This window comes from Perognathus longimembris, chromosome 7 (genome assembly GCF_023159225.1).
Source record: "Perognathus longimembris pacificus isolate PPM17 chromosome 7, ASM2315922v1, whole genome shotgun sequence".
Lineage (NCBI taxonomy): Eukaryota > Metazoa > Chordata > Mammalia > Rodentia > Heteromyidae > Perognathus > Perognathus longimembris.
The window spans coordinates 63,402,396-63,421,164 of record NC_063167.1 but is presented as its reverse complement, the minus strand read 5'-3'; the positions used below and the strand labels follow the sequence as shown (position 1 = coordinate 63,421,164).

The 18,769-nt window shown below is 36.5% G+C and overlaps 1 protein-coding gene across 1 annotated transcript in view; it reads right to left on the bottom strand.

Annotated features, from left to right (window-relative positions):
- Positions 1 to 3,544: 3,544 nt before the first annotated feature.
- Positions 3,545 to 18,769, bottom strand: part of Clca2 (chloride channel accessory 2) — a 28,091-nt gene continuing 12,866 nt past the window's right edge. Inside the window, exons 7-14 of the mRNA XM_048349951.1 lie at positions 17,466 to 17,696; positions 16,177 to 16,354; positions 15,608 to 15,714; positions 12,425 to 12,649; positions 10,819 to 11,089; positions 6,989 to 7,159; positions 5,484 to 5,705; positions 3,545 to 3,987 (exon numbers count right to left, since the gene is read on the bottom strand). Coding sequence (XP_048205908.1) covers positions 3,545 to 3,987; positions 5,484 to 5,705; positions 6,989 to 7,159; positions 10,819 to 11,089; positions 12,425 to 12,649; positions 15,608 to 15,714; positions 16,177 to 16,354; positions 17,466 to 17,696 — 1,848 coding nt within the window. The remainder of the gene's footprint in view (positions 3,988 to 5,483; positions 5,706 to 6,988; positions 7,160 to 10,818; positions 11,090 to 12,424; positions 12,650 to 15,607; positions 15,715 to 16,176; positions 16,355 to 17,465; positions 17,697 to 18,769) is intronic.

The following is an 18,769-nucleotide window of genomic DNA, read 5'->3' as shown; positions in this document are numbered from 1 at the left end:
GTGAGTTGTATTAGTTGGTTTCTCAATGTTAATCACTTTTATATTTTTAAAATAAATTCTATTTGATTATGATGTAGTATCTTTTTCAAGTTATTGATATTAGGAATTTTTTTTTTTTGCCAGTCCTCAGGCTTGAACTTAGGGTCTGGGTTCTGTCCTTGAGCCTCTCTGTGCTCAAGGCTAGTGTTCTACCACTATGAACCACAACACCACTTCTGGCTTTTTCTGTTTATATGGTACAGAGGAATTGAACCCAGGGCTTCATGCATGCTAGGCAAGCACTCTACCACTAAGCCACAGTCCCAGCCCTGGGATTTTTGTATTTACATTGATGTGATAAATTTCTATATACTTTTTCTTTCCTGTAATGTCCTTGCTAACTATTATTAATATCAAGAACATTTTGCTTTATAAAATGAGTTAGGAAGCATTCTTTCTTTTACCATTCTCTGAAATAGGTTACATAAAACTATTTTTAGTTCCTTAAATTTCCTTTGGACTGTCAAAGTAGCTTCATCATATGCATTTCAAAATATCATATTTTAATTATTCAGTTACAAATATTTTCTAGTTGTCACTGTGAATTATTTTGATCATATATGTTAAATTAAAATGTGTTTCTTAATTTTCAAATATTTTGGACTTCTCTAGTTGATCTAGTTTTGATTTCTAATTTAATTTCACTGGAGACTTAAACACTTGAAAATTTTTGATATTTGTATTTTAACTCAGTTTATGGTCTGTTTTGGCAAATGTGCATTTGGAAAAAAATATATTTTATAGCCATTACAAATAGTATTCTATATATCACAAGTAGGCTGAGGTAATTAACTAAGTCAGCTTTATTTCTTTATTAACTGCTTATTTGTTTATTTGTTTAGCTACTGACAACATATTTGTAGAACACCTTATTGTTATTGTAGATTTGTCTGTCTTCTTCCTTTCTTTGTTCCTTTCTTTCTTCTTGTCAAGTTACATGTATTTAAAGCCAAGTTATTGGATGCATACAAACCAGGTTGTATGTTACTATTAGTAGTTTTAATTTTTTTATCTCTATTGTAAAGGTGAAGTACAGATGGATTACAGTTATATGTCAGCAAAGATTATATTTCTTTTTGAACAATGTCACCCCTTGCTCTCATCCAGCTTAGCATCAACTTCTCAGTGAATTTTTTTTTTTTTTTTGGCCAGTCCTGGGCCTTGGACTCAGGGCCTGATCACCTTCCCTGGCTTCTTCCCACTCAAGGCTAGCACTCTGCCACCTGAGCCACAGAGCCCTTTCAGGCCGTTTTCCATATTTGTGGTGCTGGGGAATCGAACCGAGAGCTTCATGTGTAGGAGGCAAGCACTCTTGCCACTAGGCCATATTCCCAGCCCTTCTCAGTGAATTTTAAAACCAGACCGCCGATTTTATCACTGGAATAAGTTTCAGGAACTCAAGCAAACAATGCCACAGCAATCCACCCAGACTAACTTACTTTCATGGATCTCTGTATCAAGTCAAGCAGCATTCCCCAATGGTCCTGGAGCACTGTCCTTGAGCTCTTCAGCTCCAGGCTAGCACTCTGCCACCTGAGCCACAGCGCCCCTTCTGGCCGTTTTCCATATATGTGGTGCTGGGGAATAGAACCGAGAGCTTCATGCGTAGGAGGCAAACACTCTTGCTACTAGGCCATATTCCCAGCCCGGATTTACTGTTCTTGACATGTGTGGCAGTTCTTATGCCTTGAAGATTGGGGCCAGAGCACTTGACCAATGTAATACCAAATGTTGTAGCTCTTTTTCCATGACAAGGGCCCACAGTTTCTTCTTTCTGATTCTCCTCATTACTACAGACTCTGATTTGCTGCTGTCAGTCTGGATTCCACTCCCAAGCAGGCTTTCTTCTACTGGGTTTTAAACATCTTGTCACTCTCATCCCCTTTTATACTGAGATACTCATGAGTCCAGGACCACTCCCCACGTGGAAAATAATGCAACTTGAAAGTTGGTCCTCTACTACTTGAGCCATGTCTCTAGCCCCTTTACAGTTTTTTTTTTAAACAATAGCGTTCACAAAGCTGTTTCCTTCAAAAAATAAATAAATACTACCTGGTTGCCACTGATGTGACACACACAAGTGTGTTTGTTTTGTTTATATAAAAACACGAATCCAAGAGTGCAGTTTTTAAAATCTATGAATTGGAAACTTTTGTTAGAGAAAGATAGACTGATACAAACCTACTACAATTTTTATGCACTGAGACTGAGATAAATATGAGATAAACAGTTCCATTATTCATGGTAAGATAAGAAATGGTTAAAATTTGGTTTGATTTATCCTGCTCAGCAGTTTTTAAAGCCACACTATTAGTCTTTTCTCTTGTTCCCTTTTTCAAATTGTCATTTAATCCTTTAAAGTATCATTTATTTATGATGAAATCACAAGATTTAAATCACTTGCTTTTTCCTGTAAGATATTTAATTTACAAGTTAAAATTATTTCCTTGTTTAACTGATGGAAATAAATTTGTCTGTTAAAAGTAGCTGTCAGTATTGCACTGGTCAGTAGGGGAAACATGGTTCTGTCCCACTAGTTACATTTATTTGAAAGCAAGGGTACATTCATGAGGGGTTCATTAAAAATATAATGTATTTCTTTTGATGTTACAAACAGTTGCGCATGCAAAACTGGTGATTACAACATGCCACATGTCCAAAACTAAAAACAGGAAGGGCATTTTAATGCACACAAGAAAGGAATTGAATAAACTACATAATGTATACATGTATTAAAATAAGCTTAGTACAATGTCTTTCATTTTTTAATTTAAATTCTTATGAAAACTATAAATATTTTCATTCTTCTCAAGACAATAACTTAGGAAGCTACTATGAAGCTAGTTACATAAATAATAAACTCCGTAGACCTTTGTTACCAAATCAGTATGAAGGGCTAAGGACAATAGCCACATTTTGATGTGTTACCTCTTACAATGAAAAAAAAAAGTCTTTTTTAACATTGATGGTGGCATTTGATCTATAGTATATTTAACCATGTGAAGAAAGAGAAAGACCTTTACAATAAGGGGACATTGTATATGCAGCTTGTCAGTCATAAACAGCCTGATCTGCACAGATAAGGAAAGATGAAAAATTAATCAAAATAACTAAACAATTACTTTATAGAGACAGTTATACTCCATAATTCAGATCTAATCCCCTGTTCTTTACTTGGAGCTAATTTTCCACTTCAATAAAATAAGTTTTTTTTAAACTCAGATTCAACTTTGCTCTTGTCCTTGCCTTTAAAGACATTACTTTGAACAATATTTCCATTGTTTTTTCAAAAACTGGAAGCTAAGGGCTTTGGAATCTCAAGAGAATATTAGAACAAATTTTCTGGTTTACTTACTGTGTAAAATCGAAAGTGCTACAGAAAACACAATGTATTTAAATATAGTTTTAGTGGTAGATTTTATGTATTTTTTGTTTTGTTTTATTTGTTTTTTAGAGTACAAAGCCCATGGGTCTTGTATTTCAGAAAGTGTTATTGTATATTTGTTCATAGTAACCTTATTCCATTCCCTTCCCTACCTGCTTTCCTTTTCCTTTCTAGAGTACAATGTATTACAACTATAATAAGGCAAATGATTCCTATCAAACTCACTGCTGTTAAAACTCCTTTTAGTATAAGGTAATCTCTGCTAAGTATAGGAACAGAGTTTTGAGGAATAAACAGAGAGACCTGGGCAATGTTAGATACACCAGACTTCAAGGTGTTCTGATCTATTGCTCTAATGGCGATATAAATTCTGTGGTTTTCTTGTGTTTCCCCATCAGCTTGATGCTGAAGTCCATTGGTAAAAAGTTTGGGTGAAAATGTAAATGTCTCCTTGGTGCCAGCTGGCTGAGGGTTTAGTTTTGATGTATTCACTAAAATGGCACTGGTAAAGTCATCTCGAACACTATGTAGACTCCCACTCATTCTTATTTCATAGCTTGTAGCTGAAATTAAAAACACAAATGAAGAGGGTAAGTCACCTTGAGTAAGATTTCCAGTTTATTACAAATGACAAAGGAGAATAGAAACAAAAAGTTGAAATAGGAATAAAGATAACAAGAAAAATAAATAAATGCTGACCTTTCAAATACTCATATTAAAACCTGAGCAAGAAGTCTTATGCTTTTGAAAGCAAGATATAACATAGTAAAGGTGTCATCTTCCTTTAAATTATTATGTAACTGGTAAATGGTTTTATTTTCAACATCTCCAGTTCTTGCTGTACCTTGTGAAGCTTATTGTAAAGTTTATATAAAAAATAAATAACAAAAATGGTCATATAATATCTAAAGAGTAGTACCCAAAGAACATCAGACCCTACTAGTTATAACAATATTTCAATTCTTCAATAAATAAAATGTCAAGGTGCTAGTCCATGAATAAACAAGAGTAGGTCAAAGTATATTTAGGCCTATGATCATATATTAATCCAATAAAGGTGGAATCAAGCTAATTGGAAAAAAAATATACTCAATAAAGGATGGTTTAATGGTAAAAGAATAGAAAAGGTTGATGTAGTTAGAAGCCTGAAAGCTAACAAAAGCCTCAAAAAAGGGAAAGTAGACAAAGGTCATGTGCAATTTCCTTAACAATGCCAAAAGACCAAGGCCAGAAGACTGTTCTCAGCCTCTATAACAAATATGTTGGTTTGAAGTGGACATGAAAATCAGAGGTGGACATGAAAATGTACCAAGGTTTGCCCAACTCATGAAAAATACTTTTCTCACCTTGACTTGCAAATCATGTGTAAATATTCACTAGTCAATTTGCAGTAATCTAATCAGTTCCAGTATTTGAGAATAGTTACACTATAGTCCAGAGTACATTCCTGCTGAATAGACTACGTTAGTGTGGTGTTTATCTCTCCAATACAGGTCTTGGTATAATTAGTGTTAGGGGCCTCTTCACTCTGGGGAAGATACTGTCTTAGACTTCAGAATTTAAGGTTATCAGAAACCTGCAAACAGCCCCTGCTTACCCCCTCTACCCCTCCTGCACTTGGGCTTGAATTCAGAGTTTTGTGCTTACTAGGCAGGAGCTCTGCCACTTGAATCATACCTCCGAACCCTTTTTGCTCTGGTTAATTTTGAGATAGGATCTTGTTTTTTGCTTGGTCAGGTCTGGAACACAATCCTCCTATTTAGGCTCCCTGCTGTAGATGAGATGTCAGGAATGTGCCATTGCACTCATCCTTTTATTTTGAGATGCAGAGGAGAGGGTGTTATGAACTTTTTGCTGAGCTGATCTCTGATCATAATCCTTCTAATCTCAGTCTTCCAAGTAGCTAGGATTACAGGTGTGAGCCATGAACATCAAGCAACTCGAAGGTTTCTGTGACAACCCTTTGCACCCTTTTCATCTCTAAACCCCCAAATTATTTGTACCCAATATTAGAAATGCTTCCTTGTGGAAAAATGAATAATGAAGCTCACAAACCTACCCTGTCCCTGATCAAAGTCCTCTCCAGGTGCTGTCCATGACAGGGCCACTTCCTCTTCCACTCCTGCAGCTTCCAGGTCAATAATTCTGCATGGTGGAAACATGTCAGGGTGGGGGCCATCTGGAACTCCCAGCACGGAAAAGGAGCCCCCAGAGCTTATGCGGCAAAAAGCCTCCTCACTTCTGTGTACCAATGTTCTAGGCATATTCATCTGAATATTACCTGGGGCACACAGAGAAAAACCCAAATTACAAATTTCTCACATAGCTTGTTCTTGAAAGATTATTAAGAGGTTTTTCTGAACCTTGTTATTGCATTCTTTTAGAATGAAAGATTTTATTTATTAAATAATTCATACATCCAATCATTCAATTCATTCCATTAATCGAAGCAATATATTGTACTAGTCATCACAGACAAACCATCCCTCTTGAAGTTTATATTCTGCTAATGCTGTTAGAAAATAAACATTTACAAGTTAGGGTAAGTGTAAGAAGGTCTTTTGCCTTCAGAAGGTGCCATGATAGCAAATAACTTGGGTACATTACTTAGAGTGGTGTCAAGAAAATAACATCAAAAGGTTTCCTAAAAATTGAGAAGTCATCCAGGTAAAGAGTAGAAGGCAAAACATTCTAGACAAAGGGGATAGCTGTGTGAAAACTTGGAGTTGTGTCAAAGTTGCAGGTTAGAGGAACCCAAGAAAGGAAAACCTAAAGAAAGGAGAACAGCTGGTTATATTGCTCAGTGGTACAGCACTTGCCTAATGTGTGAGCAAGAGCTCTAGCATCATAAGTAAATTTTTAGGAAAAAGAGGAGAAAAGTAATTTGAGAAGAGAAAAGCAAGGGAAATCTATTCATGACCTCCTGGACCAACATAGTAGCTTTAGATTTTGTTCTTAAAGCTTTAGGGAAGCAGGGGAGGGACATAATTGTATCTTCTTTTGGAGAAGGGTCTCTGGCTTCTTGGCTCAGAATGAGTTAAAACATTGCAAGGGGGCCCACATGCTGAGCCACCTAATGGTCTAGATGGATGGGAGAAGATGGTGGCTTCAGATGGGTGGTAGTAGGAAGGTAAGAAAGGGCAGTTCAAAGTGCACTTTGCTGACAAAATCAGCAAACATTGGTGATAGATTTCACAATGATGAAAGAGAGGGGGAATAAAAACCAAACTACTTATAGCCTACCTCATTTCTAACCTGAGCAATTTATGAGAAGCTCGCTTAAAAAAGTTATCAAAAATTAAGTTGTAGGGGTTGTTATCCTGTAAAATAGCAAATAGTCAGTACAAGGCCTGAAGTTCAAACCTTTGTATCACCAAAAAATTCCTACATGGATTAGTGAGATATATTGTCTCCATATTTTCCTTTCTGTTTCTATTTTTGTCTCTCTCTTTTACCTCCCTGCTTATTATATATGCACATATTTATATACACACATATATACACACGATAGAGATATATACATGAAATGATTTCACTCAAATTACCAGTGCTAATGATTCTTACCATTTTCTATGTAACCTGGTATATACATAGCATGGCTTCCTGGGACAAAGTAGGCTAAATTTCTTACGCCAGGAGAGTGATTGACATGTACTTTCAAGCTGTGTCTACCATTTACGGCAAAGGAGAAGAAATACCGTGAGTAAATTCCATCATTTTTTATAACATCAGCACCTGAATATATGGATAGACAAAAATTCAGTGTCAACATTTGTCATCACAGTTGTTGGCAAATATTTAGTGTAATTTAAAACAAAATTCACCCCTCTCCTTTCTATTTGAGCAAATGTTATATGGTCATAGCTACTTTTGATATTATAAAATGGTTTAAAATCTGATGGCTCCATAATTTCGTCCTGTGACTCATTCTAAAGAAGTTGTTTTCTAAAGGTAAATGACTTGCACCTGCTTCACTGTTAATTAAACGCGCCAGGCACTGGTGGCACACACTTATAATCCTAGCTACTCAGGAGGTTGAGATCTGAGGATTATAGTTTGAAGCCAGCCCGGGCAGAAGAGTCCCTGTGAAACTTATCTCCAATTAACTATTCAAAACCTAGAAGTGGAGCTATGATTCAAAGTGGTAGAGCATTAGCCTTGAGCAAAACACCTCAGGGACAGCACCCAGGCCCTGAGTTTGAGCCCTAAGAATGACAAAAAAATTCTTATCAATGAAATGATACTAGTTTTCTTTGAAATCAAACACATTCTCAAGATTATTTAATAGATACATACATTTTGAAGTGAAACATGCTTCTAAGAAATAGATATGAACCTAAACATATTTTTTTTCTGAAATTTCAAGGCCTTAGGAATATACTGAAACCATTTGACTAAAAATCATGGTTGAAAATGAACAAACAGCCATAAACAAAGGAAAAATGTTGCTCGTTAGTTAACTAACATGGGCAGTGTTCCAGAAAGGAGCTTCCTGATATTGAGTTTGGCAGCTCTGTTCAACATGCCAAGCATTCTGAATTCAAGGCCTGTACTAAACTACCTTTTTTGGTACTAATTCTCAGGTCTCTCAATTCCAAGTCAAGTCCATGCCTGAAGGATGCCGGAGCCAGCCGGCAACGAAAGGGAATCCTGAATGAGGGGGGCGAGGATTAAAGAAAAAGAAAAATGCAAGACAAGAGGAAAAAGACAAGATACAAAGATGGGGTCCGGGAGGTCTGCAGCTCAAGATTATAACTCAAGACTGCAACTCAAGACTGCAGCCATGTTTATTCTTAACTTCCAGCTTATATACAGTTTGAAAACCAGGAAATAGCATAGGGTTAAAATTCCAGAACACAAAAAGGCTTGGAGTTAGAAATATCTGATGGTAGCTAAGACAGGATGAGGTTGGTTAACATACGAATGGACTCTGGCAGACATAGTAAAGCATTTCCCATTTTCCATTAAGCCATGTCCTTGTACGTCCTTGAAAACACAGCCAGAGGTCTGGAAGAATTTAACTGCCGCTTGGCTCCCAACAGAAGGGCAGTATTAGACCTGAGAGAAGAAGTAGGACATCTTAGTCCATGGACTAAGACAGACAAAGTCTGTGTGCAGGTCACATTGACCATTCAAGTGTGGGGATGGGGGGAGGGGGGGAAGAGGGACCTGGACAAGCAGCTTTCCCTATGCTAAAGGCAAATTCAGATCCCACAGCACACACCCAAGCCCTATGTTCCATATGATTTCATCACTAAAGTGCTGATTAAAAAAAACACACAACAGGAACAACAAAAAAGTATTGACAATTAAGAGTCCTCCCTCCCCTGCAGACACAGACTAATCACATGAGAAAAGTAGGCAATCTGTTAAATAAGTACTAAACATATTATCCATGTAGAAGCCAAAAACAATTTCTTTGGAAAGAAATCATATCTTGGCAGTTAGTGGTTTAATGATTAAGAACATGGTCAATCATCATTGAGAAATTGGCAAAGGAACCTGCTCCATATTTCAATCAGTATTGCTACTAATCAGTATTGCTACTTCATTTAATCACTAAATCAGAGAGAAACAGTAAAGACCATTGATTGGGAGTAAGAAAACTTGTATTGAAATTCTTAGTTTTGACCTTAAATTTTCTGAGGCCCAGTTTGTATCACCTACAATGTGAAGATAGCTTATCTAACCGGTACTGGTTGAGAGTATGCATGAAAAAGTACATTATAAGTTATAAAACACTTTGACTACAATTAATTATTACTAATTAATTAAACCTAGCAGACAAATATTGTTTACATTATAAAAAGTATTAGTTATACACATGTATGTCAAGTTTTAGAGAAAAATTAAATTTACACTTTGATATCTAAGTAATTTTTCATTGTTTCTTTCATTAGTTTATAAATTTAGATGTCAAAAAGCAAATAAAATAATTCCAAGGAGAAATACAGAAGCATCTTGAGCTCAATCAGGTGATGTTTTCCAAAGACAGCAGCGTTTGTTCTCCAGGCCAGCCTACAGGCTAGAGCAAAGAAGAAACATTCTTCAAAGTGCATTTTTGGACCACATACAAAAACAAAAGAGAACCATGAACAAATGATCAGAGCCTGAGACTATTGTTTGGATCTATTCCAGTAAGCAAAATGAAAATATTTCTCTGCTGTCCCTCTCAGATGATATTGAACAAAAATCCTCTGAATGAGCTTTTGTTCATAAACGTAAGACATCATTCCTTGGCAAGTTCTTAATGGGCTGCCAAACTTAAGAATCTTGAAACAAAGTTAACTTTAAGATAACAGGGCAAAGGTTGTAATTTTATCTGTAAATCAAACTCTTAGGGCAGCCACCATAGCTTTTAAGGCGTATTTGCATTCTGAAAATTTAGCTGAGATAAAGCAAGCACAGAGCAGGATGAAGGAAAGATGGAAGAACAAAAGACTCTTTTATGTCTAGAAAGTTGGTGAGAAAGAGTGGGAGTGCTATGGGATACCTGGCCTGATTCTGGGCTTGATGAGTGTGTGCACAATTACAGCCCCAAAGTAGGATTTTTGTCAGTGGTGGGGAAATCTGCACGAGGATTCCACTAGCTTGGTGGCCTGAACTTCTTGGGGCCAAATCACCCGCAAAATAATACTGTTAGATTCTTGGCCAAAGAACAGTCTCTAGTCATCTCTTGAGTCCTGAGTTCAATTTCTGGGCTTATTTTCACAGCTGAGTCTAAAGAGAAAATAAGAATTCACTGTCACTACATCTGCCTTCTAGAATTGTCTTGTGCTATTTTAGTTGTCCAGTCTGGTTATTTCAGTGAATAAGGCTGTGGAATCTTAGAGGAATGTAGACATGTCTTAAGGACATATCATGCTGTTCTTGAGTGATCTCATCAATAGAGAGTGGCCAGTGCCACTGCACAGGGAAGTTAAGGCAGAGCATCAAGCAGCAAATGCCATGCTTTGCCCCATACACAGTCACACTGAGAAGCACAAGATTCCTCACCAGTTAGCTTGTTGCTACTCAGTATGTCCATTGTTCTATAACAATTTGAGAGTTAAATAAGATTGAATAAGAAAAATAATTCAGGGGCTGGGGATATGGCCTAGTGGCAAGAGTGCTTGCCTCGTATAGTTGAGGCCCTGGGTTCAATTCCCCAGCACCACATATACAGAAAGCGGCCAGAAGTGGCGCTGTGGCTCAAGTGGCAGAGTGCTAGCCTTGAGCAAAAGAAGCCAGGGACAGTGCTCAGGCCCTGAGTTCAAGCCCCAGGACTGGCAAAAAAAAAAAAAAAAGAAAAATAATTCACAGCCAAAGACATTTTTGTAGGTAAGCTTTCTATCACTACAACCTCGCCACAACACAACTCTTAACAGGTAAAACACCATGGCATTCCTTGTTACCTGCTCCATCATCAAAAAGTTGCAATGTAACAGGCTCTCCAGTCTCTGGTTCAATTGTTGCTGTGACAGTAGAGTTCAGAATGGGGTAAGACCCCTTTCTCACATTTGCATAAATCATCATGGGATGGGGAAAATAGGTGTTGTCTTTTTCTACGAAAGCTTCCACAGTGGCTGGAGGCACAGCAGTACTAGATGCCCGGGAGGACACCGTCACCTTCAGGGCTTGAGGAGAATGGTAGGTATTGTTCAGGGTGTAAATCCAGCTCCCTGGCTGCAAAACAAAGATTTTTAGTTTTGTAAAAGAAAAACACCAACACTTAATTTCAAAGCACTTGTCTAAGCCGTTAGGTCCTTTCTCTTGTTGAGGTTGCATTTTTTAATACAACAAAAATATTAGGGAAAGTAACATTGGTTAAGGGATGGCTAACAAGCAAGCCCCTTTGTTAGGAAGTGGTAGGGAATGATAATCTGGGTTTATTTTGGAAGTGGAGGAAGTTCTCTTGAGACACAAGTTTAGTATGTCATGGTAACACTATCCAGCTTCAAAGTGCTTTACAAACATTAATCTGGACTCCTTTACTATAAAGGAAGTTAAGTATTTTTTTATTTGTTTTTATAAATGAGAAATCATTTCAGATTAAATGGGCCATTACAATATATGGTTGACATATCTGCCTAGAATATTGTACCTACTTTCTGGCAACTTTGTCCTCACATTTCCATTAATATATCCTCACTTCCAGAAAACGTTCTTCTTAGCCCTTTGGTAGTACCCAGTGCTTACTCCTATCAGGACATTTTATTGTAAATTACCTACAATATTGGTAGGTGAACAGAAGATACTAAAAATCAGATGTATTTCTTTATTCATATTACAAATTCAATGTATGGTTTTTCCTAATGGAGGAAAGTATATCTATATGGATTATGTAAAGAAAGATGGAAATTGGAGCAAAGTTATTTGTACTACTACTGGGCACACTAATTTCCATTTTTAAAGTGAGAAGCTTTTACTTAATATATAATTTTGTAATTTAGTATTTTAAAGTAGTTGTACAAAGGATTTCCAGTTCAGCATGTCAGTTTATGAGTATAGTGCATCTTAGTCAATGTCACACCTTCCATAATTCTCCCTCACCCATCTATGAACCCCAAACATGCCCTCAAGTTATCTGGTTCCACTTTCACATAAATACATTTATTATTATTATTTTATTTTTGGTTGGTCATGGGGCTTGAAGTCAGGGCCTGGGCTCTGGACTTGAGCTGTTTTGCTCAAGGCTAATACTCTACCACTTTCAGCCACAGCATCACATTTTGTATTGATTTGTCCACCCTTTCTCTCTTTCTCTCCATCCATGTGCCCCCTTTTCCCCGTCTCAACCTCATCCCTCAGCCCTGACAGTGCACATGACCCAGTTTCCTGGGACTCATTTTGTTAAACTATAAGTTATCCTCCCTTCTGTATATCACACTTTAGCTAATATGTTTGGATATAAACATATGACACTACATATGTTTTCATATGTTTATAATTTAGATCTAACTTCCACATGTTCTATTATATTGTTGTCTCAATGTCATTACATACAAACTTTACACCTACCTTAGCAGTTCCTGAAATCCAAAGGCTAGCTGTTCGAAAAGCTAAATTGGTGATAAAATCACTTGTGTAGTATTTTCTTCCACCGGGATCAGATACTACAATTTCAGGTGGACCACTTGTCTGCCATGTGACTAGAAAAATAGTGTCATTGCCCACACTAGCATCTACTATCACAGTGTTTTTCAGCTGGTGGTAGGGTTCAACAGTTTCTCCCAGACTTTCAAGCTGTTGAATAAAGCATAGATGTTAAAGCTTCTACTGTACACATAATAATAGTTCTTTCTATATTTGGGCATTTCAAACAGTGACTACTGGACTTCCTATTTCTCCAGATTGGAAGCTTTATATTTATTCTATTTCCTGATTGTTGTGGTGAGAACTTCCAATACAATGATGAATAAAAGTGGTGAGGTAAGCATGTTTGCTTTTACTAGATCTTACAAGGAAGTTTTCAGCCTTCCACATGCAGCATGTTTCCTGAAGGTTTATTCTATATACTTGTACTTTTGCTGTGAGTTGATTCCTTCTATACCTAGTTTGTTCAGGAGTTTTAATCATAATGAAATATTGAATTTTATCAAATGCCTTTTCTGAGGTATTAATTCTGTTGACATGTTGTAGCGTTTTTATTGATTTTCAAGTTGTGCCTTTGTCCAATTCTGAAAGTATTAATCTTGATTAAGTATATGTGTCTGTAAGTTTGTTAGTCTAGCTAAGGGCTTATATATTTTGCTTATCCATTTTGGAGAACTAGCTCTTTGCTTCACTGATCTTTTATATTTTCTCTTTGTTTTGTTCAGATGTTTACTATTTCTTTTCTCCTAATATTGAACATGATTTGCTCTTGTTTTTCTAGTTCTTTGGTATAAATTTATATCTATCTCATTTTGACATAGATATATTGCTATAAACTTTCTCTTAGTACTGCTATTGCTATACCTTATAGGGTTTGGTGTTTTGTGTTTCCATTTTTATTTGTTTCAGGGTAAAATTAAATTTCTTTCTTGATTTCTCCCCCTATCCACTGGATGTTTAAAAAGAGTTGTTTCATTCCCACATATGTGTATAGGCTTCAGAGTATTTTTATTGCATTATGATTAGAAAAGATGAGCAATGAGATTTCAAATTTTAAAGTGTTTGTGGGGTTACTTTTTGGTCTATCATATGATTTATCTTGTTGAGAAGAATGTGCATTCTGCAACTGTTACACAGAATGATTTGTAGATGCCTGTTAGGTTCATTTGGTCCAGGGTGTAGTTTTACTCTGGTCTTTCCTTGTTGATGATCTATTGTATTGATGAACTATTAAACAGTAACTCACTATTATTTTATTATTTTATTTTACAGCTAGATGATCACTGTATTGATGAACTATTAAATATTAGCTCACTATTATTTTTATTAGAGTATATCTCTCACTTCAGGTACTAGTATTTACTTTATGTTATTGGGTGTTCTTTTATTGGGAGCATATGTGTTTAGAATCATTATTTCCTCTTGCTAAATTTGCCCTTATGTCAGTTTCTAGTTTTATTGTGGTTTCTCTCCCTCTGCCATAGTTTTTTGTAAATTGTTTACTATAGCAGTATGTTTTAATTCTTTAATTATTACTTTCAGTTTGCCAATTATAGATTTGTATTTTGTGGTTTACCATAAGGCTTACAAAAAATCTCCTTTTTATTATAACAAACTATTTCAACGTGTCAGAAAAATAACATGATTTCAAAGTTAAGAGAAAAAAACAAAAAAGAGAAATAAAATATAATACCAAACTTTGCACTTTCACTTCTTTCCTTCTCACATTCCGTATTTTTTGACATCCAATTTCAACTTTTTCTATTTTACTTAGCTTTATAACTTATTGATGCAACTATTGTTTTTAGGGTTTTTGCCTTTAGTTTTTACACTACAGGTAGGAGTGGTTTTATGTATCACATTAAAAATATTAAATTGTCCTGATTTGTCTGTATAGTTATTCATAGCAGTGACTTTTATATATTTTGATGTGTTCTTACTTCTTAACAGGTCTAGTGGACATGTATTATTTTAGCTATTGTTTTAAGGACTGTCTTCAACTTGCTCATTATAAAGGTCAGCTTTGGTGAGTGCAGTAACCAGGTTTTCCCCTGTAGTGCTGTCAAATTTCCTCCTTGTCTGTAAGATTTCTGCAAAGAAATCTCCTGTCAGACAAATTGGGCTACCCTATTCATTATTTCTATTTTTTTCCTGCCTATAGAATATTCTGTTCATATTTAATCTTTCAGCACTTGAGTATAATATGTCTTGGGTATTTTTAACTTCTAATGATAGAACGGTGGTTATTACCTTTACTTTGTACATATAATCTTCATGTTAAATATTTCCCAGCAGTAATTTACTGATTTCATTATTTACATGAACTCATTAACTTTGGCAGCTTCACTAACCATCTGTGAGGGAACTACAGATGAAATATTAAGTTGTATCTAAAATATTAGAGAAAACTTTTATCATCAAAACTAAGTTGTGGTAAGAACTAGACATTTTTAGAACTTAATGAAATTGTTGATAGTTCTTATTCAACAGAGAAGCTGTGGGGCTGGGAATATGGCCTAGTGGCAAGAGTGCTTGCTTCATATACATGAAGCCCTGGGTTCAATTCCCTAGCACCACATATACAGAAAGCCAGAGGTGGCGCTGTGGCTCAAGTGGCAGAGTGCTAGCCTTGAGCAAAAAAGATGCCAGGGACAGTGCTCAGGCCCTGAGTCCAAGCCCTGGACTGGCAAAAAAAAAAAAAAAAAAAAAGAAAAAAAAGAAAAAAAGAAAAACCAAAATTCAGTGTAGGTGATGAAAAATAGTATGGAACTAAATCTAGGTATATTGTTTCTTAATTTTCTTCTGGGCCTAGCCTCTACTTTGCCTTTGTGGCTACCTGTATTTTGATCCCTCAAGACAAACAAAGCTCTCTCACACACCTTGTCAAAATAAAGGAACCTTTACAGGAAATGGTTCCTAGAACCAAGAAGCACAGATAGTCAAGTAAAAATGAACTCTGGCTCATTACAAACCTTTTACACATAGATTACTACATATTGAAATGAGGTTGATAAAGTATTAGCACAATTCATATGTTTTCTTTATTTCTTGACATCTCCCCCATTTATACATATAATAAATACATATAATAATTGAGGAAACTCTGACCTGAACAGTTTGCTGAAAAATATCTCCAGTTCCAGAGGAAATTCTATTGAATGCATCAGTCATGCTGTTGGAGTTTGGTTTATCTGGAACAAAGAACTTTAAACCTCCTAAAATACATAAGAAAAACATTAACTATTGAAATGGATAAATTGCAGCAAAAATAAAAAGTTGGGTCTTTTCCTATAACTTCTTTTTTTTGAATCAGAGTAAGCTTTGGGGAAGTAGGAGCTTTGCTTGTTTTGCATAATCTTCTATGTAGCCACATGGCTAGTATATTATAAAAGGATGGTTTTGGGAGCTCCACCACTTGAGCCATAGCTCTACATCAGCTTTTTGGTAATTGGAGATTAGTCTCAAAGATGTTCCTGCCAGAACTGCCTATAAATCATAATCCTTAGATCTCTGCCTTCTGAGTTGCTAGGATTATAGGTATGAAGCACCCACCAGTTCTGGCTCTTCTATTTTTTCCCCCCAATTAAGCCACAAAATCTGCGTTTTATGGTTGTACTATCAATATTCAAATTTGTTAAAAATGCTGTAAAAGGCAAGGCTTTAGAAATGTTTTTAACCTGTAAGATGTGATAATTTCTCCAGTTTTCCAACCACAGATGAGCCCAGGACAATGGAATGAAGGGTGCAGCCACTGCTCAGCACAGTGGGCAAGCAGTCCTCCATGTGCTCATCAGCTCCACTGGTCACCAGAATCATCACAGAGCCATAAGCTTTTCCATTGAGCTTCTCAACCACCTGAACAGAGAGCATCAGGCATTTGAAAGGAGTAGTTCAAATTGTCTCACGGAGTTGAAGAATTCACTGTCAGTTTAAATTCCCCACCAGTGGAGCATAAATCTCTTCAAGATGCTTTGCAGTTTTCTATGTCCTTGCTCCTCCCTCATCCAGCCCTCTCCTTACCCCTTCACAGCCTTTGTCACTCAATGTGCCATGGCCAATTTGCTTTCTGGCAGGAATACTTCCTGTTTGTATCACTATGATGTGTTCATAGTTTTAGAACAGTGTCCAGGTATAGGAATGCACAATACATTATTGCATGAAGCTTGCCTCTGAGATACAGTAAGTGACCAATGAACAGACTGAGAGCAGTGGTTCTCAAGCTTAGCTACACATGAGAATTAGATAGGAGTGGGGATTAAAAAATGTTAATAAATTAAAAATTGTTACATACTTGATTGGTGAAATCAGAATCTCTGGGAATGAAACTCAAGCATTGGATGTGTTGTCATTATCATTTTGGTGTTTAGGATCAAACCTAGGAACTCATGCATGCCAAGCATGCACTCTGCCATGGAACTATACTCCCAAACTCCTAAGTGATTTTTAACCAAGCAATTATAGGTTGTGACTATCACAGTTTATGTCTTGTTTGAACTCAGATGCTTGACATATGGGTCCATCTTAGATTCTGAGATAGATGTACTCTGACATTTTGGATATATATCTTTGACCTTAACTGACTCTTAAACAAGCAGGTATCACACATGCACATTTTGGCTTAGAAAACCCCAGGGCAACAATGGCCACAGCTGGTATAGTCTCAAAATAAACAGGGACAGTTTATGAAGTGCTCATTTGGTTAGCCTTGACCATTATAGTCATGAATTTATTCATTCTCCCAGTGAGCATTAAAGCAACTAATACATGGCAAGTATTTTTCTAGGCACAGAGAATACCATGTGAATAAGATATGACTACTAACTCTAAGCTGATTCATTACTGTTCTCTAATAGCTGGGGTGATTGTGACTGCACTGTAACAGATCACTCCTAAACAGAGAAACATTGGATAAAAAAAATGAAAAAGCAAATCATGATGGTGGTGATTGAGACTTAGAATACTCTACCTCAAATCCTTTCTTAAGCCCAGAACAGATGCTGGCTTCTGCATCAGCTGATACCGTGGTAGGCAAATACGAAACCAGCAGTTTTCGGTCAGCATCACTGTTAATTTGGTGTAGCTGGGTTAAGATTTCTCCTTTGCTATTAAAAGTAGCAATGGCCACGAAAGTATGAATTTCTACAACCTGCATCAGGTAAAATTCAGCTGCCTGTTGCAGTTGAAGGAATCTGCCAGACTATATTCCAAAAAAGGAGCAAAGAAAAGGAACAACATTTGGATGATAGACAAAAGTATAAGCAATAATTCACTTAGCAAACAGCTCTGCTAATTCTTTAAATATGTTGCATCATACAATTTTGTAAAGAATGATATAATGTTAGAATACCTTAATCAATTGGAAGATAAAACACATTCTTTGAAAAAAATGCAAGCTTTTAAGGGAAGAGAAATTGGTTGGGAACAAACTATTCAATTCAGAATTTAAAGATCCTTGGAAAGCTGGAAACCTGTTCAAGGATTGATGGCTGCCTGTTCAAGGATGACTATGATCTGTCTTGAACCCAGGTATCTTCCTTACTATCCAGACCTACGTCTCACACTTTTTAGGAAACCACTAATTTCTTTTCTTTTTTCTTTTCTTTTTTTTTTTTTTTTGGCCAGTCCTGGGGCCTGGGCTCAGGGCCTGAGAACTGTCCCTGGCTTCTTTTTGCTCAAGGCTAGCACTCTGCCATTTGAGCCACAGCGCCACTTCTGGCCATTTTCTGTATATGTGGTGCTGGGGAATTGAACCCAGGGCCTCATGTATACGAGTCAAGCACTCTTGCCACTAGGCCATATCCCCAGCCCCCAGGAAACTACTAATTTAATGTCCCCTTGATTTCTCAAAATCAATACACTTTTAATTCACCACATTTTTTCTGCAATACTGTTTGTTGTACAAATTAGGAAATAAGTTACTAGAGTGGACAAAACAAGACTGAATCCTACTTTTATCTTTGCATTATTATGTGACCATAGAAAAATTACTTCTTTTAGGGCTGGGAATATGGCCTAGTGGCAAGAGTGCTTGCCTCGAAAAATTACTTCTTTTTTATAGCATTGGTTTTCTCATCCACCCAATGAATACTATGTAAACACACAGAATATAACAACGATTGCCCTCACCATGGTCATTAAGCCATCATTCCCTCATAAACTTCCAACTAAATAAGTCAGAAACCACAGGCTCTCTTGTACTGTTTGTAAACAGTAAGCAGACATATCCTTAACAGATCTATTGACTCAGTGTCCTAGATTTCTTTCAGTACA